This window comes from Salvelinus namaycush, chromosome 32 (assembly GCF_016432855.1).
Source record: "Salvelinus namaycush isolate Seneca chromosome 32, SaNama_1.0, whole genome shotgun sequence".
Taxonomy (NCBI): domain Eukaryota; kingdom Metazoa; phylum Chordata; class Actinopteri; order Salmoniformes; family Salmonidae; genus Salvelinus; species Salvelinus namaycush.
In genome coordinates, this window is record NC_052338.1 from 3,585,328 (window position 1) to 3,610,650 (window position 25,323).

Below are 25,323 nucleotides of genomic sequence, written 5' to 3' on the forward strand. Positions count from 1 at the left end.
AATAGTTTAGAAACACTTTAGCATATACAATAGACAAGACCACCGGAGCTGAATTCATCTTTTATCTCTCCCCATAACTTGCCATGTTTTATGAAACACAATGCAATAGGCAATACAAATGGATGTACAGAAACTGCAAACTTGTGAAATCTTGAATCGTTTTTATAATTTTTCACTGGTGGATATTTCTCCCCCCTAGAAAATAAATCTAGAGCGCATCATATAAACTTTTGCATGTGTAATGCAGTCCATATTCTAGCTAGATTTGAATACGTTTTTATATATAACAGACAAAAAAGTAAAATTTGCATAAGAAAACTATTTTTTTTTAAATACATACCTACTGTTGACACAGACTCTTGTCAGAGTGACAATTTCTACTCCGAGAAAACACACGCCCGATCCCTGACCATTGCCTTGTTTTGCACCCAGTAAACTCTTCCCCAGTGAGGGCATGGCAGACCTGAGTCACTGCGGTAGGGAGGAAACATTACAACGTGACACTCTCATATTCCACAGCACTGGTGACTTATCTCATGAATAAATCACACCACCTACCAAGGGCTGGACAAACACTGTAATTCTCCCCCATTGGCAGGGTTCCCCATCACTAGCCTATAGCATTGATGTACAACAGCACTATGCTTTCTCTCTCTCTCTCTCTTACGCTATCTGTCTCTTACTCCGTCTCTTTGTTTCTTTTATTTCACACTTTCTTCTTTCTCGCCGGCTGCCCAGTATGGCTCATGTTATTAATCACAAATTGCTCGAAACCCACACCGATTTGAACTCCACTTGGGAGAGCTGGGAAAAAGTTCAGGACGTTCCTCTTTTTCCAGTAAGTCATGGGGATAGATGGCATAGATTCCTGCCCAGGGATGTCTAACACTCTTTCCCCTAACTTACTGGGAGAGTCTTGTTTCAAGGGCCGCTAAGGGATGCCAATACAATAAACCCAGAACTGCACATTGTCCAAAGTTCTCTCATGTGTCACTTCGTGCCGTCTCTAAGCCAACCATTGCGTCAGAATGATGGATTCTTCTGTGAATGTCAACAATAACTTTACTAAGATGCACAAACTAGTTTTCCCTCTTCGTCAACATACTATATATACTCAAAGCCATTCCAATAGGTTACGTATAGTATTGCGGTCCGCAATTTGGATATACACACAACATATCTCTACTGCCTATTCATGATGAAACCCTGCAGTATGCTTAGTGTGTGAGGCGGTGGGGTGGGATGTAGAGGGTTTGTGTTGAGTAATGCAGTATTCCACAGAGGAGAGAGCCTGTTGCTTAAGATGCTGGAATCTGGCACATCGTCTTCTTTGGCCTACTAAACTCTGCTTACAACACTGCATCAGCTCCCCGATGGCCCTTAACAGGGAAGAGGAGGAGGAGAGGTAGGAGGATGGAGAGGGGGAGGAGGGAGAGGAGGAGGGGGAGGAAGGAGGGAGAAGGAGGGAGGATGATGGTTCCACGGTTCTTGAATACTGAGGCCTGAAGCGAAACAAGACCGTGACTAACACCAGTGCGCTCCCATCTTCCTCTAGCTCTGTGTTACTCAACTATACATTCGATACGGTCTGCATTATTTGGGGGGGCGGGCTAGTTGAGTTGAAACTACAGTTTGGGAACTACATACATGTTCAAGTAGTTTATTTGACATTTGCAGGCTTAAAAAAACGTACATTTAGAATTGTTAGCGACGTTAGCGATGTCTCACAGGAGTCAATATTGCTATTCAGCCCACTTGAGGGCACCTTAGTCTGTTTTTGTGTAGGAGAGGAATTCATACCTTTTAGCAGACAGCGCAATTCACAACATGTGCATTCCTTTGAGAGGAATGCAGTAAAATAGTCCATCAAAGACAATGAAACAGTCATTGTTTCCATGCTGGTTTGTCATCATTTGTGCGTATCTGCCATAGCAGTGCCTGGCACTTGGTGCCAGCATCTAGCCTGGCTTTTGTCATTGATGCCTCATGTAATAGATTCCCTGGGGGCCTAAAGTGACATTCCAGAGATGGTATGGATGTTTTAGATGATAAAAAGAAAGACGGCATGTTCAAGACAGGTGTCGGGGGTCTGCATGCGTTCATGTGTGTTAGGATGCACACAGACGCTTGTACCTCTGTACTACGCATGTGTGAGTGAGGCTGCCAGAGAAAAGCAGTGTTGCGGATCGGAATTCCTCCTCACTGGCTCGTGGTGCCCTAATTAGAGAGAGGGGCTATACACACACACCAGACAGCTAGGCCCCTTTTATCGCATTCTATCTATCTCGCTTTATACACTAGTATGCCTGGGCACGTACTGTTCTGTACACACAGAGAGAGGTGTGTACGTATGAACACACACACACACACACACACACACACACACACACACACACACACACACACACACACACACACACACACACACACACACAACTAGCTCTATTGTGGATTGTACAGCCACTCACAGTCCCATAGCATAGGGGGTGTTTGGAATGCTTGATAAGGGAGTCGATCCGGCTCTAGCATAGTCTGTATATAGCATACCCAGTGCTATGAGGCAGACTGTACAGACATTACTCAAATTCAACTATATATACAACTATACAGTAGATATGTGTGTGTGTGACACAGTGTGTTTGCCTCCCCCATTGGTCAGTGGGCTGTAACTCCGGGACAGGACGGCGGTGGCCTTTGAGCTTCGCCACCGGCTCTTGCGCCAATTACCCCCTTATTTATGAATTTGAGCACAGTTGACCTTCTGTAGGAGAGACTTAAATTTGTTTTGGCTGAAGAATGGCAGAACAAATGGTCTGTCGGGAGCGGAGCGGCCTCCTCTCCTCCCAGCCCTCCCTGCACATCAGCAATAACTCTCCTCCACCCAGGCCCTGCTTCTTTGCCTGCAGCCAATGGAGCTCGATGGAACGGCAGCTATTAGTGCTCTGTGTATGTCTGCTTATGTGAGCGGATGGATGTGTGTGGCAGAAGAGATGTTGATGAGTGAGGAGGAATATGTTGTACTTTAATGCATGAAGTGCATTGGTCTATCATCTATTAAGACGTGTGTGTGCACGCGTGCGTGCTCGTGTGTACGAAAGTTGCGTATGTGTTTCGGATAGCACTGTGTGTGTGTGTGTGTGTCCTTTGTTTGACTGCAGCAGCGCAGGGAGGGTGGGGATGTTGTCAGGCTCGTGACTGGATTGGCAGACACATGTCTGAAAGTGAGGGAGGGGGAGAGAAAAAGAGGGAGTGAGGGCGAGAGATAGGTCACACAGGAGCGGGCTGTGCCCCCAACCTCGCCTCTGTTTGTGTTTGGGATTCCTGTGAGAAGCACAACTGACTCCTGAGGAATGCAGCTCCCAATTAGAGAGAGAGAGGAAAGGAGAGCGAGCGAGAGAGAGGGGATACCCCTGCTCTCCCAGCAACACTGCAGCTCTACTTAACAGAATAAATCCCCATTCAATCTGCACAAAACTCCCCACCCCATTCAGTCTGCACACTGTGGAGAATCGAACAGAGAGCTACCTACTTATCCTATCAGTCACAATATATTAAAACGCAGCAGAGTGTACCCAAGCTACGGTAACCAGAAGTAAATTGAATAAACCAATTGAATAAATCCAACTGTTCCGTGTATAGTCCGTTTCAATTGGGTGTAACTGCACAGGAATGAAAATCAAAATATCCATTATAAAACAGTAGCCAATTAGTTTTCTTATTGTGTTTGCGCTAGTATGATTGTGAGTGTTGTGACCATTTCCTAAAACAGGTTCAAGAGCTCGGGGAGAACTATATAGCTTTGGGAGTTTTGGATATAGTTTTGGAGGCGATGGAATTCTGTGATCTTGTGTCTCGGCAGACTCTCTCCTCCCACGCGGCCCAGCCGGCTGTAAATGTAATGATGACAAATCAATCCAAATATTTATGTCCGTCGAATTTTTATTTGGCTCAGGTCACGGCACTCGCCGCCTTCATAGTTATCCCCATGAAACATTTGCGTTTTTTCACATTTTCAATCGCCAAGCTGTCGTAGTCACTCCCACTAACACGTCTCAGCCTTGAAATGTCACCTAAACACCAGTCGACTGTTAATGCCTGCCGCTATTGAGGTTCATGGTTGTCCAAGGAGCTGTTTACATGTTGACAGTGTAGGAGTGATAATGTAATGTAGGTTCCACGAACGCCCTTTACTGTAAATACCTTGCTCCCCATGGCAATGTAGTAATGCACCCGTCTATCTTGTACATTTACATTTAAGTCATTTAGCAGACGCTCTTATCCAGAGCGACTTACAAGTACATACATTCATACTTTTTTTTGTACTGGTCCCCCGTGGGAATCGAACCCACAACCCTGGCGTTGCAAGCGCCATGCTCTTACCAACTGAGCCACACGGGACCACTCATATACACATACTAAATAATGTACCCATATAATTTATACCATTTAAGTGCTTTCCATTACACAAGAATAATCTCAAAGTGCACAAAATACTAGAAAACTAGAAAGAAATAGTCAAATAAATAAATAAAAATGATAATATAATGAACTGAAATGTTTAATAATATAATGATGTCATGAAAGCAACCATCAAAGTCAATCTTATGCCTAACACACAATTTCACTTTGCAAAGTTTGCTCTTGAATGCTGTGTAGTGACTGACGTGATAGCCATATGTTCATAGTGGCAGAAAAACACTCTGTTACTGATCCAAATCTCATTTTGTACGTGTCGTCAGCTTTTCGTAGACACAGGAGTCGCCTCTATGTTAAAAACAAAACATCGAGGACAAGCTATAACATGGACCGAATTTGGGAAACTCTGAGATAGACCATTCAGCATGTTTAAAAATAGCCTGGCATCCTCAGTGGCTGGTGCTCGGGCTGCTCGGGCTGTGCTGCTGCATCCTACAGACCAGCTCTCGCTTTTGTTTTGTTTCTCTGGATGGAAAACCTCCAGGCTAACCGGAAGTCCAGCGGGATTCTGGAAGGAGGCACTGTGCGACTTGTTCTCTCCTTCTCTTTTTTTGTTGTTGGTCAATCGAGCTCTTGATTTCTCTCTCTATCGCAACCTCTCTCTTTTTCTCTCGCTCTCGGTCTCCCCCACCCCATAGATATCTCTCTGTCTGCCTAGCCTCCTAATAGGAGACATTGGCTTTAGCATCTGTCCTTAGGGCAGTGGGAGATTAGTTCCTCTTCACTCCTCTGGCTATGGGTTTACCGTGGGATAGAGAGACAAAGGAAGTGGATGGGACGACACACTGTATCTTTCTGCTTGAAGACACAGTGGTTTTAAGAACACATGTTTACGGTCTGGCTTTTCTGCCACCCTTCGTGTATGGGGTTTTGTGTTAGGCAGTCATACTGTATACTTGCTGTACAGATACTGTCTGTATACATGATTATTCAGCCTGTCTTGTGAGTCATAACTGAGATTTGCAGCACACGTTGTTAATAGGGCTGGGAATTGCCAGGGACGTCACGATACGATATTATCACGACACTTAGCTGCCAATACAATATGTATTGTGATTCGATACTGCGATTTTTATGCAATTTGATGTTCCGAACATATTTCTCACTATATGTCTGCTGCAAAAGGACAAGAGAGAGCATGACAAAATCAGTTTTTATCAGTCATGGAAATAAGTGCTGATAAACATGTTGACTCACTCTTTAAAAAGAATATGGAGAACAAGCTATAGGACAAGCTATAGGATGAAAAATACCGGAGTTTTAGCGCAGGCAACTAGTGCTAGCTACCCCCCCCCCATATTTGGAGTCAAAGTATCTATATAATATCGTCCAAAATAAAATTAAGATATTTAACGGTTTACCCCCCCTCCCCCGTCACTACAAATGAATTGCTTATGTTTTTCTAGTGTATCTGGGCCTAACGGTTGTGCTTAACACAAGCACACAAACAAGCACATACAGTGGCTTCAGAAAGTATTCATACCTCTTGACTTATTCCACATTTTGTTGTGTTACAGCCTGAATTCAAAATGGATTAAATACATTCTTTTCCTCACTCATCTACACACAACACCCCATAATCACAAAGTGAATACGTCTTTAGACATTTTTGCTAATTTATTCAAAATGAAACACATAAATATACATAATTATTCGCACCCCTGAGTCGGTATACGTTAGAATCAACTTTGGCAGTGATTACAGCCGTGTGTCTTTCTGGGTAAGTCTCTACAAGCATTGCACACCTTGCACAATATTTGTCCAATATTATTTTTAAAATTCTTCAAGTTTTGTCAAATTGGTTGTTCAACATTGCAAGACAAGCAGATTTAAGTCTAAACTAACTCGGCCACTCAGGAACATTCACTGTCTTCTTGGTAATCAACTTCAGTGTACATTTGACCTTGTGTTTTAGGTTATTGTCCTGCTGAAAAGTTAATTAATCTCCCAGTGTCTGGTGAAAACCAGACTGAACCAGGTTTTCCTCTAGGATTTTGCCTGTGCTTAGCTACATTCCATTCTTTTTTATCCTGAAAAACTCCCCAGTCCATAACGATTACAAGCATACCCATAACATGATGCAGTCGCCACAATACTTGATAATATTGAGAGTGGTAATATATTGTATTGGATTTGCCCCAAACTTAACACTTTTGGACAAAATATTAATTGCCCCATTTTTTGCAGTATTGCTTTAGTGCCTTGTTGCAAACAGGATGCATGTTTTGAAATATTGTTACTCTGTACAGGCTTTCTTCTTTTCACTCTGTCAATTAGGTTAGTATTGTGGAGTAGCTACAATGTTGTTGATCTATCCTCAGTTTTCTCCTATCACAGCCATTATACTCTGTTTTAAAGTCACCATTGGCCTCATTATGAAATCCCTGAGCGGTTTCCTTCCTCTCCGGCAACTGAGTTAGGAAGGACGCCTGTATCTTTGTAGTGACTGGATGTATTGATACAACATCCAGTGTAATTAACACTTCACCATGCTCACAAGGATATTCAATGTCTGCATTTTAAATGTTTTACCCATCTACCAATAGGTGCCATTCTTTGTGAGGCATTGGAAAACCTCGCTAGTCTTTGTAGTTGAATCTGTGGGACCTTACAGATGATTGTATATGTGGGGTACAGAGATGAGGCAGCCATTTAAAAATCACGTAAAACACTATTATTGCACACAGAGAGTCCATGCAACTTATTATGTGACTCGTTTAAGCACATTTTTACTCCTGAACTTATTTAGGCTTGCCATGACAAAAGGGGTTGAATACTTATTGATTCAAGGCATTTCAGCTTTTCTACCTCCACTTTGACATTATGGGGTATTTATTGCATGTAGGCCAGTGACAACAAAAATCTCAATTTAATCCATTTTAAATTCAGGCTGTAACACAACAAAATGTGGAAAAAGTCAAGGGGTGTGAATTCTTTCTGAAGGCACTGTAACACTGTATAAAGGCATTCACCCTGCACTTTGCACTTGCATAGTCATCCTTGCTCACTCACACTGACTCACACACACACACCAAAAGTGTCATAGCTCCCTCCAAGCAGTGTAGGCTGAAGGGGACTGGCGCGCTGATATTGACACCATGGCTGCAGTGTGGTTGGCCCTCTGCCAGTCCTCAGTGACTGCTGCCATGGACCCCTATAAATCATACCCAATTACCAGGCTACAGCACAGGCCCTTTCATCCACTCACAGGCAGGCAGAGAGGGCAAACACAGGCCCCATACCAACTACTGTAACACAGGCCCCATACAAACCACTGTAGCCTGCTCCCTCCATCTATGGACCTCATATCTGCTACGTGTTCATACCACAAACATACTGCTGTGGATATGATATGTAAAGTACCGGGTGGCTGTCCATATTTACAAATTGTCTTTGTTTGGATTACAGTAGGAGGACCAGTCCAGTATAATTTGAGTGTTTTCTATCTTTTCTTATTTATTTGTATTTTTACTGTAGCCTAATGTTTTAATTTTTTTATCAAGCCTCGGTTGGAATGGCTTTTGCTTGGACTGGCAATCTGCAGTGGATTGGATTGCGCACACACACACACACACACACACACACACACATTTACACAAACACTCTCTACCCCTGACAGCTCTTCCCTTGCTCCAATCAGAAGAAATGTGTGCGCGGTGTGCCTCGGTGTGTGTATATACTGTACAGCCCGCCACAGCCGTATATACGATACGATAGATTTATCATCCTCGGTTAATACACTCATAAACATTCTCCAGTGGTTCACAGTGTCGGCAGAGCCCCCTCCATGGCTAGCTCAGTAAATTGGCCCCGTGTACACCATTCTACCCATCTGAAACGGGAAGTTTGTCTCATTTACCACCTGGAGGTTTTGAAGTGTCGTAACCATCTCCTCTTACTGAAGGCAGCCAGCAAGGCAGCAGAGATCCTCTTTGTCAAGTGCTGTATTCAACTCCCATAAGCCAGACATGTGAGGGAGATGTTTCTCTATTTCCGGGGGGGGCTGTTTTTTTTTTTTTTTGCGTCTCACAGACTGACAGGGTGAGCAGGGTGAGGGTAAATACCAGTCACGGACAATCCAGAAGAGGAACAAATCTGTTTATTAAACTCAAGAGGAGAAACGGGGAAAAAGAGAGAGGAAAAGAGGGAGTAATTGGATACACAGAACACAGACTGTCAACCACACATGCTGGTCGGTGTGCACTCACATTCCCACACACACACTCACACACAGCTCCTCAGGGACCTCTAGCACCCTCTCATTTCTCATCCCGGGGCTTCTGAGAGCCTTCTCTTTTCCCTTGGATAACCTCCCTCTTTCCCAGCGCTGTAAGTAATGGGTCAAGGTTGACCCTCCATGCCTTTATTGTGTAAGATTTCAGCTTCTGACCTTAAAAATGCAAGCAAATTGATAGGGCGGGACACGTGAATTCCAAAGCCCAGGGCATAAGCCAAGTCTGGAGTGGAGGGAGGAATGTGGCGCTGCACAATATACTAGGGAGTAGAGAGCCTCTTTCACGTCACCTTCAATAGGGACCAACACTGTATCGCTAGTGTGCGGCAGTGAATTTGCATGTAAATTGTGTGTCACGCAGTGAGTTTAGTGTAGAGTGGGGTAATCTAAAGTACGTCAGAGGGAGAGAGAGAGATGCACCCTAGCTCAGAGATTATTCTCAACACTTGGATTTTAATCTTCATTTGGTGTGTGTCAAAATGTACAGGGACACTTTATTTTAGATGAATAATAAACATAAAAAAATTCTTTGGAGGATGATTTCATGTACGGTACCTTGCTTTTAGGAGTTACAGTGATAGTTCATATGTACTTTATAAACACTTACAGTAGCCAATATGCTGTAATTCAAGACAATGAAATGACTATGGCATCTACAACATAACATGTAAAACTATCAAGGCATCCCAGCAGTGGAGTGATAGATGTGGATTTTTAGGCGGACTCAACCTAACAGTGTTTCCGCCGCAGTCATTTAGCTGTGGCGCTGCGCCATTGGCAAAATCATTGACGCCACGGCCCAAAAATATAGAACATGAACAAATATTTCTGCTGAGGCTCGCTTTGGAGATGACAGAACAGTCCACGTTTACTTTCCCTCTGCAAACAAAACAAGTAATGAATAGAAAAACCTGTCAGAGAGGGAAACATGAGGGAAACGTGTATTCTGACAAGCACAACAAATCTCGCAAGAACAGCGGTTTTAATAGCCTTTGTTTAAAAGATGGGGATCCCAGCTTTCCATTCCTACTTTATTTATTTCTCAATTTATTTCTCAACTGCACCACCCTGGAGTTTTTAGCAACGGCATAAGGGAAAGCGGGGCTAAATGTAACACGGATCAATTGCAATTACCCTAACTGCCACCCTACCTCAAATTTTTGGGGGAGTGACTTTTTAGCAAGAGTAGTGGCAACCAGGGAAAGTGTTGGAGGGAAACAATGGTGCCATGAAGTGATTTCTGTGACAAGTACAGGCAGGGGGCATGTTACCCCTGTTGGCAGCTTACCCCGAGTTACCCTAACAGGTAGGCCTACATTATATTCCCTGTGTTTATGCAAGTTTTTTAGGAAGTAAAATGGAATCAACAAGTTAAAAGATCACATTTGGGATATGGCTAATGATTCAGACTTTTTATTTATAGCCACTATGCTGCATCAGTTGGGCTTCAGGTGATAATGCTTACTGCTAATAGCACAGCTAATAATGTGGACCATGCATAGGCTATATAGATGGTCCAATATGTTGGTCCAAATAATATTCTGGAGGTGGAAATGTAGTTTTAGATAGTGTCAGCATAATCATTTCCATTCATTTTGGAGTAGAATGTCCTTTAAAAAAGTCACCAGAACTGAGCTTGTCAGTCCTTCTACATAAAATGTATCCTGACCCCCAAAACAACCCCCCCCCCCCCCCCCCCCCCAGTAAATGTCCAGTCTCCTTCCTAAATGGACTGTGTGGACTACCACCAGGTCTCTCTCCTCTCTCTCTCTCTCTCTCTCTCTCTCTCTCTCTCTCTCTCTCTCTACCTCTCTCTCTCTCTACCTCTCTACCTCTCTCTCTCTCTCTCTACTTTTCTCTTTCTCTCTCCCCCCCCCCCCCCCCCCCCCCCCCCCCCACACACAATATGCTGTAGCTCGGCAGTGAGGAATCACATTGTGTGTACTCACTACTCTAGTGAGAGAGTGGCTGGCCGTCAGTTCCAGTTAGCCCAGCATGATAATTGGCCTCCCATTGATAGACGTGGGCTCCCTTCACGCTCCAGGGGCCTCGGCTCATTGTCAGAGGAGGCGACACACTGCCCGAGCACACTCAAAACAGCACATCAAATCAGCCATGCTTCACGGGCCGGTGCTAATGTGCGGGGCGGATACGATGAGTGGTGCGTGTGTGTTTGTTTTATCTGGGGGTAGGAGGTCTCCCATATCCCAGTGTGCAGTGTCTCTCCGGGGAGGCTATGGGGTTAACGTGGTTAACTGGAGCCGCTGGTGGCGTTTAAGCTATACTCTCTCGCTTTTCTCCTCTTTCTCCATCACTGCCCACCCCTTTCTCTCTCTTTCTCTCTTTCTCTCTTTCACCTCCCCCATCTCCAGTTCTCTCTCTCTCTCTCTCTCTCTCTCTCTCTCTCTCTCTCTCTCTCTCTCTCTCTCTCTCTCTCTCTCTCTCTCTCTCTCTCTCTCTCTCTCTCTCTCTCTCTCTCTCTCTCTCTCTCTCTCTCTCTCTCTCTCTCTCTCTCTCTCTCTCTCTCTCTCACTATTCCTTCCTCCCTTTCTTTCTTTCTTTCTCCCTCTCACCCGCTCTCCCTCTTTCTCGATCCCTCTGTCTCTCTTCTATGCCCACAGGGGCCCCACGTTCCCATCCCTGGAATAGAGATATAAATGGGATGTGAGCAGGGAGCCCTGACTCTCACACCATAAATCCACACTAATGGGAACACAGCCAAATGGAGGGGGAGAGAGGGAGAGGAGAGAGGAGGCTGCAGAGAGAGAGAGAGAGAGAGAGAGAAAAGGAAGAGGGATTTAGTGTATAGAAGATGGGAGAGAGAAGGAAGAAATCGTGGAAATGTAGATGGGGATGTTTGTAGACACAAATGTGAAGATGCGAAAGGGTCAATAGTTCACAGGTTGTTGGTTCCGTTAAAACCATCAATAACATATGAAATGTCACTCCCCCTCAAAGAATGCACTCCAACCAACATCTCTCAACACATATTTTTCCATCTGTCTAACCCCTCTCGATCTCCCTATCTCTCTCTCTCAAAGATGTGCGAGTTACTCACATTACTTATAAAAAATATATATTTAGCCCTTAACCCCTCCTCTCTTCTCTTCCTGCAGCAGCCCTATGCTCCACCCCCTCACCCCATGGCTCCGCCTAGCCCCAGCCATAACAGCTGCAGTCACGGCGGATCCGAGCAGCTGAGTAAAACTAACCTGTACATCCGAGGCCTGCCCCCGGGGACCACGGACCAGGATCTCATCAAGCTCTGCCAACCGTGAGTGTGGCACACGTACACAGATGATGAGAAACGCACACCCTTGCTCGTACACGCATACACACACACACTCACTCACACAGACGCACACACCTGCTGGTACACACACACCCTCATTTAAGCTCCACCAATTGTGAGTGTATAAAAGAAACAGACACGGGTAATCATAAAAGCTCTGCCAAGTGTGTGTCTGCTACAAAAACAGCCATGCGCATGGATACACACACACACCTACACTCAGCTCAATAAAGCCTTAATAAAGCCTAGATTGGACTGCCTCCCCCAGGAACCATGGACCAGGACCTCATCAAGCTGCAACACACACACACACACACACACACACACACACACACACACACACACACACACACACACACACACACACACACACACACACACACACACACACACACACACAAGGCACACACACATATACACACACATATACACACACACACACACACACACACACACACACATACATACACACACACATACATACACACACACACATGCACACACACAGCTTTGTTCAGCTCCATTAAAATCCTCCACGTCTTAATCGATAAAAAGGTCAAGATCATTAATAAAGACACTGCAAATTGTGAAATACAGGCTAAAAGGGAAGTCTGCTGGTCATCTATCCTTTCCTTGCCCATCTTTTCAGAAAATGTCCCAGTCAAATGCAGCCAATTATTTAATGATCTTATGGAATCGGAAGGTGCTGCCCAGTATTTGGTAATGCTCTCGCTATGTCAGAAGTCCCGCATGTCTCGATATTGACCCATCAAAATTCCATTAGCTAGAGAGCGAGCACGATAAGAGCGCGGAGGTACTCAGCGTTTTGACATTGCACATCTCTTCGCCACATAGTCCCCTTTTGTACAATCTCACTGTAGGCCGTTTCAATTTATTTTTCCAATTCAGTATGATCTTGAATTTGAGGCCGGACGTTTTTCAGAAGGGCATTGTCGGAACTTCAGTAAAGTACCCGGCAGTGAAGGATCAAATATCATTCTGTGGTTTACTAGCTACTGTACCTCAAAACATGACAACATATTGGACATACACCATACACCATACACCTCACTGTCCTCTAGTGGATGCCTCACTTCCCTTCCTCCCACACACAGTCTGTCCTCAGCATTTCTCTTCCTTGTATTTTTGCCAGTCGCCTTCGTCCGTATTGTCTAAGTGCCCCCAAGGTTGCCCGAGGTCTGCTGTGCCAATGAAAATCCAATGCCAATGAAACTTTAATTAGCCAGCCACTGTTTCAGGCACAGGCGGGTAGTAACATTTTCACAAAGGTCATCTGGCGCTGCAGTCTGTGACACCCGGGTCCTCCTCCCAACTCAACCTGCTCCACCCCACCATAATGGCATCCTCCCTTGGCCCGACGCCTTGTCCTTCAGGGCTTCATGTTAAACTGAAACCTCTGAAATGAGCTGTTGCAGTTTTCGGGAGAATGAGGAGTCCTAGGGGGTTTTTCAACCACCTCTCAGCCGCCCGAGTTATTATCAGTATCACGGGGTTGTCTGACTCTGCCTGTGTGTGTGTGTGTGTGTGTGGCAGCATTTTCCTCTCAGAGATTAGTCTTGAAAAACCGACCCTAGGCAACAGTGACTAGAGTCTGGACTCTTTTGGCAACTTCTCTAAGGGAGAAAAAAAGTGATCCGGGGTGAGTCCTCTTCAGACAGACAACTCTCTCAGCAAATCATGGTTCCAGAACGTTGCGATACGAAACCAAAGTTTGCAGTGATTTTAGTGAAGGTAGTTGATGCATACTAGCCTCTTGCATTTCGCACTCATTAAAAATTACCTCCGTGATATCCATTAAAAAAAAAATATAATATTCAAGCAGATAAGGCACTTAAGGTAGTCCATCATATCCAATGATGACTTCCACTACTGCTTGTGGGTTCGTTGATGATTGTATAATCCGATGCAAGATGCACACTGTCTGCCACGGAAAGAGCACACAAAGGCCTGTCCTGTTGAGGCCAGTGGTCATATGTCTTCTCTGTCACTATGCCAGGCTACATCCTTTTTTCCTCGGCCAACTGCACTCCTTGAGGCCGCGCCAATCTAGAGGGAGACAGGGTTTATCCCCAACTTCTTTAGCGATGTCCTCCGTTGGTCCTTTAGCCGCTTTTTCCGCCCACCTGAAGAGTGACGGCCCAGTTCTAGCTGTCTGTACAGCATCTTTCGTGGCAGGCGATCCTTTGGCATCCAGATGGCATGGCCCGAGCCATCTAAGCTGGTGGTGTGTGAAGGACACCTCGATGCTCCTGCAGTTGGTTCTCTGTAGGATCTCTCAATGTGGCACACGGTCCTGCCAGGTCACTTTCAACATTCGTTTAAGGCATTTTATGTGAAAGGACTCCAGTTGTTTTAAGTGTCGGCTGTAAACTATCCATGTTCCACATCCATAAAGGAGTTTAGATACACACACTGCCTGGTAGACTGCAACTTTGGTGTAGAGGTTTGGTGTGAAGCGGATAAGGAAGTGACGTAGTTTGTCTATGCCTGAAGAGTCTGTCATTGAAACCAGACCCTAGTCACTGTTGCCTAGGGTCGGGTTTTCGGGGTCAACTCCAATTGTTATGAGTCCTTGTGGTGTCTTGAGCCATGCCGGTTCCCGAGACAGGCTCACGGGGTCACACACACTGTGAGACAGCCCCAGCAGTCCAGACCCCGTATCTCTAAAGTAAACACAGTGCCGCCAACTGACGCATTCTTGAGAGTGTGCCATATCGTAGCTGCTGATTGGAGGTTGTTACACGCCGGCCTGAGAGATGCTTGGAAATGCCAAAGTTCTCTCAAATTGCGGCGGCCACTCCTACATGAAAATGAACTCCGCTCCGTGACCCGTAACGATACAGCGAGCTACAGTCTCCAAAGAGTCCTAACACTCAACTACCACAACTTCCTCTGCTACTTCAAACATAGCCAACAGAAAAGGGAGTCAATAACAACAATGGCAAAGGAGGTTCTAATTATACGCAGTTGGAAGAGCAATTAATGGGATTTGGGAGTGTGCTTAATCTATTTTATTCAATTGGCTGGATCTGTAGCTCTCCAGAACCATCAGCCTGATATATGGGCATGGAGAAGCAGCCAGAGAAGGAGGTTTGGCTGAACACCCAGAGCAAGAGAAACCTGGATGGAACAGCCGTTACCGTTAAAAAAATGGCTGGACAAAGCCAGGCAGGTGGGGCACAGGGCCAAGCATAAACCACCCATGGGGTGTGTATCCAACGCTAACCTCCGAGCCCTCTTGGGCGACGGGAGACTTTATGATCCATTTCACTACCAAGCGATTGGGCAGCCCCAGGGTTTTCTTGTTGCAGTCCACCACCCAGGAGAGGTAGAGGGGCTGAACCAGCCCGCTGGTTCTTTTGAGTAAAGAGCATTTTTTATACAAGGCGCTCCAGACCAGACATAGGGCCCACACCTGGAATAACAGAAGCATTCGAGCTCACATTCTCCCTGCCAGTGGCCTAAATCCATAACTCAAAAACGTACATGTAAAGGACCCCAGAGCTTCCCTCCCTACCCTCCCTTCCGTCCACCTCCCTTTTGACTTCTTTGTTTTCCCCTACCTCCTGCTTTCATCCATCCCGCCCTTCTGGATCTCTGCACCCAATTTAAGCCGCGGACCAGCTACAGCTGTGTTCTCTATCACATTGCTTTCCCTCGCCTGATCAAACGGAGAGAAACCCAAATCAAGAGCTAATCACCGCCAATTGTCCCCCAAAAACTTTCCCATGTGTGGCGAGGGAGGGAGGAGTGAGAGAGAGAGAGAGAGAGTGGGGAGTGAGTGGTTCGGAGCTCCACACAGCAGAGGAAGGAGGAAGGGGTGACCCTGGGACCACCTGTTCCACAGAGCCTCTGCGATCCGAAGCGCCACATTATCCCTCATGACTCTCAGAGGCCCTCTGTTGACACGAACCGGCCGGCTATCAGAGCCTCCCCGATCCCACGGGCTCCTTTTCAACAAACTGCCAAAGAGATGAAGTGTGAGAAAAGACACTCCAGTCAGCCCAGCCTCGGCTCTTTCGCCTCCGTCATCGTCGCCCTACACTTTCCGTCCGGCTCCGCCTTTCCTGGCCCTTTCTCTCTCTCTCTCTCTGTCTCTCCCTCTCTCTCCTTCTCCGTCCAGTCAACCAACTCCGCCGCACGTCCTTCAGAACGGACCGAGATAGCGGCGCTTAACCTCTGAGGCAGTGAGACGACCGCAGGAATGCCCAGACCAAACTAATATGTTGTATCCTCCACAACATTGATTTGGAGAGCAGTTGCTGTGCAGTGGCTGATATGCCCCCAGGCAATCTCCTACATTATTCATCCCCCTATTACTGTATACATGGTATCGGGACAGCTTGGCTTTTCATAGGCACTCCCTCTGTTTGTCTCGTTACAGCCAGTACACCCACTCTGCTGGGAAGCGGCAGGTAGCCTAGCGGTTAAGAGCATTGGGCCAGTAACCGAAAGGTCGCTGGGTCCAAATTCCAGAAATCTGCCGATGTGCCCTTGAACAAAGCACTTAACCGCAAGTCACTCTGGATAAGAGTGTCTGTTAAATGACTAAAATGTCAAATTAAAGCTCCACTCCGTCCATTACAGGTGCAGCAGCCGTCAGCCTTAAGACTGATTGACGTGAGGGCAGGAAGCCGAGCCCTCGGGACTCTACAGTTTCCCTCCCAGCTGCTTTGACACTCTCCATCCCTTCCGCCTCTTTCTCTCTCTCTTTCCCTTTCATCTGGAGTAGTGTGGAGAAAGCAGCACAGATGAGATATGTTCATTTGTGCGTGTCAGACAGAAATGCGTGGCATGTCGGCTTGACAGGTTGTAGACGGCCGTGGACAAACAGGAGCTATTTTGGAACGCTGAAGCCTGAAAGAGAACTGTGGTACTGTGGAAAATAGCCATATGCCCATTACTCATTCTATTAAACACACACACACATACGTACAAACACACACAAACACACTGCCATTTTTCTCTCCCACTCACTCCATTAAAAGCACTCCATATCTATAGTGGAGCCACTGTAGTTGTTCCCTCTCTCTTGTTCTCTCTCTCACGTCCTCTTGTTCTCTCACTCTCTCGCTCTTGTTCTCCCCCCCCTCTCTCTCTCTCTTTTTCGTTCTTTCTCTCCCTCCTACCCTCCCTGTGGGTGGAGATCTCTGTGGCGAGCTCCAATCTGATGATCGGCCAGCATCAATCACCAGCACTACCTGTCAGAAATGCATTATCCTGTGTGTGCGTGTGTGCCTTCAGAGTGTGCGTTCAGAGTGTGTGTGTTATTTTTGGCCTGATACAGATCCTGGGTTGACAAGGACATCACCACTAAATCATTCTCAGGTCAGCTGCAGGTGCTAACTCAACCATGGCCGACACTGCTGTTTAACACTGGTGATACTCAACCATGGCCGACACTGCTGTTTAACACTGGTGATACTCAACCATGGCCGACACTGCTGTTTAACACTGGTGATACTCAACCATGGCCGACACTGCTGTTTAACACTGGTGATACTCAACCATGGCCGACACTGCTGTTTAACACTGGTGATGCTCAACCATGGCCGACACTGCTGTTTAACACTGGTGATGCTCAACCATGGCCGACACTGCTGTTTAACACTGGTGATACTCAACCATGGCCGACACTGCTGTTTAACACTGGTGATACTCAACCATGGCCGACACTGCTGTTTAACACTGGTGATGCTCAACCATGGCCGACACTGCTGTTTAACACTGGTGATGCTCAACCATGGCCGACACTGCTGTTTAACACTGGTGATACTCAACCATGGCCGACACTGCTGTTTAACACTGGTGATGCTCAACCATGGCCGACACTGCTGTTTAACACTGGTGATACTCAACCATGGCCGACACTGCTGTTTAACACTGGTGATGCTCAACCATGGCCGACACTGCTGTTTAACACTGGTGATGCTCAACCATGGCCGACACTTGTCAGGCTAGCCTCAGTTAGAGCCCCTTAAAGGTGACGAAGGGCCGGATCCCGGATGAGTGGCTAACAAAATCGTAAGGAGGAAATGCAACCCAAGCTCCAGCCCTGGGCCAGTTGGCATGTCATCTCGTGAGTGAGCCAGCAAAGTATTGGCCTAATTCACCGGGTCACAATTTGTCAGAGGGCCGTCGTTGCCAGGGGAGCAATCATAATTCATTTCTAATGCAGAAATGTCAAGATGACATTTTTGAAATAGAACTGTTGTCTTCCAGCAATGGAAATACTTTCCACAGTGGGTGGGACCAGAGGGCCAAAGAGCTTAGACCTACAGTTCACAGAAAACCATTGTGTCACCTGCTAGAAGCAGGGAGAGAAGAGCTTAACCGACAACTATAACATCTTGTACCGTGGTAGTGCAGCGGCCATACTGTGGGATATCTTCAAAGGGCAGGTCCCTTCTACAGTACACAAGTATAGCTCAGGAGAGTGGCTCGTGATTGATTTTGATTCAGTTCTACTTGAGTGACCAGCGGGTCTCCCTCCTGCCAGGTGTCCATCAGGATAGAGCAGGCTAGTTCAGCAGTGCGCAGCACCTGCCTGTCTGTCTCTGCAGTTCACTGGGAGACTGGGCCTGCGTCCTAAATGGCACCCTGTTCCCTATATAGCTCCCTGGGCTCTGGTCAAAAGTAGTGCACTATATAGGGAAATATAGTGCCATTTGGAACACAACCTGGGTCCCCTCCCCTGCCCTTAACCCTCTGTCCTGTAGTCACAGAGGGAGCTCCCATGCTCCCAGGTCAACTGGTCCTAGTCCTTAATGGCCCGCAGCACTAATAGCTGTGATTTGACCCCTGTCTGTCAGGCTCACCTTTAGAGCTCTGGGGGGGGGTCGGTTGAGCTTGTGGGTCAACCGGAACGTGGCACTAACTCAACCGGAACGTTGCACTAAGGTTTGGCGCCATGGTATGGCGCCATCTCTCACTTTCCTGCTTTCAATCATCTATCCCTCTTCCTCTGTCTCCCACTCTCTCTCTCCCTCTATCCGTACCTGTCCAGTCAGAATATGTGTACAACAGTGACACCTGTCTCTTAAATTACCATCAAACATTGAGCAATATAAACGCAAAACTCAGAGATGAACTGACACAGACGCCACGCAGCCAGGGGCCCCCATCTGCCTCTGGGGTCCACAGCAGGATCACTTTCTTTCAATTTCCTCCTTTCAAACTCCTCCCCAAACCTAGAGGCCCAAGGGCCTGTCAGACCCCATACCCTGGGGTCTTTACACACACGCAGAGGAGAGAATGTGACTGTATCCCTTAGAGGATGTGGTTACACCATGTGGTCAGCAGAAGGGAAGTAGGGAAACACAGACATGGAGCAGAAACTGCCTGGAGCTGTTTCCCACCTACCTGTCATGCCACTTCACACGTCTACTGCAGCAAACAGACATGCAGACAGCGAGGGCCTTTGGAGAGCCAGAAGGGGGACAACGCCACGCTTGGGTGGTCCGCCAGTCCCCCTCACTCCTCCTGCCAAGCTGCACCAGTGATGTGTGCTGGCTCTGGCCTGCTCTCCATGTAAGAACCACTTCACCCCCAGCGCAATGGCGGAAATGAAATATGCCTGGATCATTTCACCCAGAGAGGAAAAAGGAGATGCAGATATTCAATGGATCCAAATGATCCAATGTCTCGTCATCAGGCCTCCACCCAAAAAGTAGAAGCTGCGGTTGAGGCTACGCATCGTGCTTCAATTCCGAGAAAACTTTCGAACAAATGACATCTTTTACAGTTGCCTCAATTTGTACAATGTTCAACGACATAGAACCACGTATAAAACCTTGTATTTTTATTGGGCGGGTGTCCTTTTTTAGTATCGTCATCTCTAATTCTTGATTGGATATGGCGGTGGAATGATTGCCAGAGAGAGAGAGAGAGAGAAAGCGAGAGAAAGAGGAAGGGAGAAAGAGTGAGAGGAAGAGAGGGAAAGAGACATTGGCATACCACATTTGATCATATAATAGCACTCTCAGCTTTCCAAGAAAACATCAATTGAGACATTTCTGGTCTGTTTACATATATTTCCGAAGATGTTTATACAGAACACTGGTAGGAAATCCGTATAAACTGTATGTATGATTATATGACAATATTTTAGCTTGACAATAATTCTATTACACATTTTCTAATATATCACATGCATTTGTTTTATGTTCCTGCATAAGTAAAATCAGTATTATGCCTCTGCTGCCATTCATTACAATTAGGCTGGTTTGGATCTCCTCTCTGCCCCATGGCAATATGTGTAGAATAGCAGGGAATTTGCTTTAAAAATGCCAAATTCTCTCATCCTCAATTCAATATATGTAGAATACCATGAGATTAGCTGTAAAACTGCACATTTTTCTCTCCACCCCATGGCAATATGTGTAGAATAGCATGAAATTATCTTTCGAAATGCCAAATTCTCTGAGCCTCATTGCAAAATGTGTATAATAGCACTTTGCCCCATGGCGAAATTAGTAGAATTGTAGGAAGTTAACTGTTTCCCCGAGAGAGAAAAAACACATTCTCAGACCTTGCGGGGGGCCCCCCAAAACTGTGGTACGCCACTGGAGAGAGAGATAGAATTGGGAGAGGGATAGAGGAGGAGAGGGAATGAGGGAGAGAGAGAGAAAAAGAGGGAAAGAGCGAGAGGGACTGGGTGAGGACTGACGAGGACCATTAGACACAGAGATAACGGAGACTGAGAGTGATTGAAATATGATTAGAGGAGACCGGCTCTAGCAGAGCTACAGCATCGCCAGTATTAAACCTGGGCTTCACAGGGACTGTCTCTGTCACATCAAAGTCATGCAAGAGAAGCCGCCAGCACGGTGTCCACACACACACACAAACACACCTTCGCATGCCCAAACACATATACATGGCTCATGCACGGCTTGTATTCCCTGTTTATTTCCAATATTCTCCATTATGGGCTAGATGCCTGATTCAACCTTTTCTCTTCATCCCACGCCTGGTGTCTTTGTAGGGTATTTTTGGATCACAGGCGCGATGCATTGATGAACCTTCTTTAACAATTAATGAGACGAGCCATGATGAGTGGTCTCCTGGTCCCAGTGGACCCAAACAAAGTTCTAATGAGAACTTTCCCCAACTCCATGCCAATCGGAGGCCTTTTTAACTGTTTCCCAGAACGAGCTGACTGTACACACACGCGTGCGCTCTTGCCCATTTTCGCACGTACACACAACCAGACATGCAAAAAAACACATGCACACCTTAGTTAGTGCTACGTTAGTGTTACAATTGATGTGTAACTTCATTGAGTTTCCAATATATGTTCAGTTTTTTTCCCCCATCATAGTTTATTTGTCACGTGCACAGGATAAAGGCAGGTGTAAACGAAACAGTGAAATGCTTACTTGCAGACTTTTTCCTCAACAGTGCAACATCAATAACAAACAAGATGAGTCCAAGATGGCGTAGCAGTCAGACGTCTTTGTCTTTGTCCTGTCGTGTCCCTTGTATATATCTTTTTACATATTTTTCTTCGCATATCTTTTAAAAATATTTTCCTAAACCTCAACTTCTAAATACTCTCCTGCAACCCGCCTCACCCAATGTGGCGTGGATCTGCTTTTTTCTAAAGTATTTCTATTTACTTCGGATCTGGAATCCCTCAACTGAAGCTAGCCAGCTAACTACCTACCAGCTATCAGTTAGCAAACCATTGCTAGCGGTCATCAGCTAACCTTTAGCTCGGAAACATCTCGCCAGTTCGAACAACGTGACTCAAACCAGAGCATAACGGACCTATTTCTCTCCATATCCCCGGATTCCTACCGCAAACTCTGAACATTTTCATCTGGATCTTCGCAACTAGCTAACCGCAATCCTGGGAGACCACTCCTGGCTAGCGTTTCCATCTCGGAGCAAGCACCAATTAGACTTACCCATCTATAAAATAGCCTCCAACACTCTACTCAACAAACTGGATGCAGTCTATCACAGTGCCATCCGTTTTTGTCACCAAAGCCCCATACACTACCCACCATTGCGACCTGTACGCTCTCGTTGGTTGGCCCTCGCTTCATACTCGTCGCCAAACCCACTGGCTACAGGTTATCTACAAGTCTCTGCTAGGTAAAGCCCCGCCTTATCTCAGCTCACTGGTCACCATAGCAGCACCCACTCATAGCACGCGCTCCAGCAGGTATATCTCACTGGTCACCCCCAAAGCCAATTCCTCCTTTGGTCGTCTTTCCTTCCAGTTCTCTGCTGCCAATGACTGGAACAAACTGCAAAAATCTCTGAAGCTGGAAACACCTATCTCCCTCACTAGCTTTAAGCACCAGCTGTCAGAGCAGCTCACAGATTACTGCACCTGTACATAGCCCATCTATAATTTAGCCCAAACAACTACCTCTTCCTCTACTGTATTTATTTATTTATTTATTTTGCTGCTTTGCACCCCATTATTTCTATTTCTACTTTGCACATTCTTCCACTGCAAATCTACCATTCCAGTGTTTTACTTGCTATATTGTATTTACTTCGCCACCATGGCCTTTTTTTGCCTTTACCTCCCTTATCTCACCTCATTTGCTCACATTGTATATAGACTTATTTTTCTACTGTATTATTGACTGTATGTTTTGTTTATTCCATGTGTAACTCTGTGTTGTATGTGTCGAATTGCTATGCTTTATCTTGCAGTTATTTGCAGTTGCAAATGAGAACTTGTTCTCAACTAGCCTCCTGGGTTAAATAAAGGTGAAATAAAAAAAATATAAAAAATAACAAACAAACAATGTTCGCTTTGAGTATATGGCAATGGCATCAAATATATGCACCAACCCCATGTTGAAGACAATCTTTTCTATTGCTCATGGGATACGCCCTCGAACTCCCTCGGTGATTACAAATCCCTGTTGATATTTCTTACCAGGTAAGTCAAATTACCCTGTGTCTCTCACTCCCATAAAATACAATCGACTGATTGGTATCAATGAGGCAAGTTTCCGCCTGCAGGGCTGCGTCCCTAATGGCGCCCGGTTCCCTTAAAGGTACACTACTTTTGACCCAGGCACATTGGGAACTGGCGCCATTTGGGACGCACCCACCCTCAAATTACCCTGCGTCTCTATCCCATCAAGACAACAGTCTGATTGGTATCCAGGAGGCTGAGTGTCAGGCTGTAGTTTTCCTCCTTGTGCTCATCAGTTCATACCTGCCACCGACCCCACCGCAGCATGCAATAAATAGAGTCTTCACTGTGCGTTGAGAAATGGCACAATTATCCCCCGCTGGTGAAATATGGGCCAGGAAGCTCCACACGTCCCTATGTACTGAGAGAGAAGCTCTATTTCACACACACGCACACACACACACACACACACACACACACACACACACACACACACACACACACACACACACACACACACACACACACACACACAAGGGCAAGTACAGGCACGCACGCATACACACAGGCACAAACACACAGGCAGGCACACACACACAGAGCTGCCTGATGCCGTCATCCCCTAGTCCACACACAGTCCGTAACGATGAGTTTTTGCCACATCAAGTCCTAGTGCAGTTGTTTGATTAATGGGAGAGATGAAGTGGTCGTAGATATTCCCGATGTGTTAACTTTCGCTATGTTTATTTCCCAGCAGCGGTAATGGTTATCAAGAGAGCAATCGTGCCTCGCTACATTTATACATTTTTAGGCCAAGTGGAGGTTAGAGAATTGAGAGAGGACAAAATAGCCTACTGTAACGGTAATAGCACTACTGAATTTGAAGAATGTTCCCGATGTTATGTTCTAGAACCATTCCACCTAGTAATTCTGCTTCTCTCTTCTCTTCACAGATATGGGAAAATAGTGTCAACCAAGGCCATCCTGGACAAGAACACCAACCAGTGCAAAGGTATGTCACCAAGGTAACTGTATCCCAAATGGCACCATATTCCCTAGGTTGTGCACTACTTTTGCCCAGGGCACTATGTAGGGAATAGGGTGCCATTTGGGATGCACCCTGAGCCTTGTGTTAGCCACCGAGAGCCTTGTGTCTGCCACCGTCCGCGGCGCAGCGATCACTCTTCAAAGCAGATGTTGTCATAGGAAGCGTTCGGAGCCAAGCCCTGGCATTAGCACAGACCTCAGTCAAGAAAGCACCTGCGTGTCGTAAATCAATGATTTAGCAGTTAGCGCTAGCTGGAGGAAGGATGGAGGTCAATGACTAGGCCCTGCGACGAAGCTCGCTCGCTGGAAGGACGTCAGAGGATAGGCAGTTGTTGTGCAACCCCTCCCTAGCTACGTCTCCGTAGACTCTTTTATCTCCTCCTCTTTCAACCCAGGTCTTGGAAAACAGCATTAGCCTGTGCTGCCTGTACACTCACTAGGAGTGTCACGTTGACACATCAAACCAAACGACGGAGCTGTCTTATTAGCGGCACATTTTCTAAATCGCTTAATCGAGTACACACATCCAATTAGAAGGCCAACAGGCAAGTACGATGTAGTTGCACATTCTTCACTATCGCTCTTGTCTTACATCTCAAGCTATTCGTAGACATATTCCCCGCTTCAGCCTTAGCTGCTACAGTACTGTAAATACACTTCGGTAGTGTTCCTTTTGTTCACTCTCCTCTTAAGCCTGCTACACACTCTACACAACAGAGCGACTGAGTGTCGTATACGGTCCATTCCAAAAATTCAGCGGCAGCTCCGTTTGCGCATGGTGTGTAGACCCTTTTAATGGCCAGCCGTAGAGGGGGAGAAAAAGAGCGGATTAGTCCCGAGGTGTCTGGCAGCACTGTTTAAGCGCTATTGAAGTTCCATCAATACTTGTGGTTGTTTTTCACAGCTTCCTTACTCGGTATTGCTGCCGCCTTCAAGGTGATGCCGCCTTCCTACCCGTCCTTACCTGGATGGAACCCACCCGTTGTGTGACGGGTCAGATGTAGAGGGAAAACAACCCGCCGTGATTCAAAGCTGGAAAAGCCGCGGATTGGCTTAACCTCCTTTGTGTGGGGCGGCAGGTAGCTTAGCGGTTAAGAGCGTTGGGCCAGTAACCAAAAGGTCACTGGTTCGAATCGCAGAGACATCTACAGTAGGTGAGAAATCCATCGATGTGCCCTTGAGCAAGGCACTTAACCCTAATTGCTCCTGTAAGGAGAAGAGCGTCTGCTAAATGACTAAAATGTCCATTTGTTGCTGGTGACTCATGTCGGCAATCAGAAGTCAGCCTGGGCCCCTTGTTAGGAGGAAGGATGGACCCATGGGTCGTGGAAAACAGGAAGAGAGGATTGAGGGAGTATAAGGATACAC

At 46.2% G+C, this 25,323-nt stretch overlaps 1 protein-coding gene across 2 annotated transcripts in view; it reads left to right on the forward strand.

The window, feature by feature from the left end:
* The window catches only part of LOC120027325 (RNA-binding motif, single-stranded-interacting protein 3-like), a 214,997-nt gene that overhangs the window by 33,466 nt on the left and 156,208 nt on the right, over positions 1-25,323 (forward strand). For both annotated transcript variants that reach the window (XM_038972244.1, XM_038972245.1), the window contains 2 exons: positions 11,827-11,984; positions 23,862-23,920. In XM_038972244.1, coding sequence (XP_038828172.1) covers positions 11,827-11,984; positions 23,862-23,920 — 217 coding nt within the window. The remainder of the gene's footprint in view (positions 1-11,826; positions 11,985-23,861; positions 23,921-25,323) is intronic.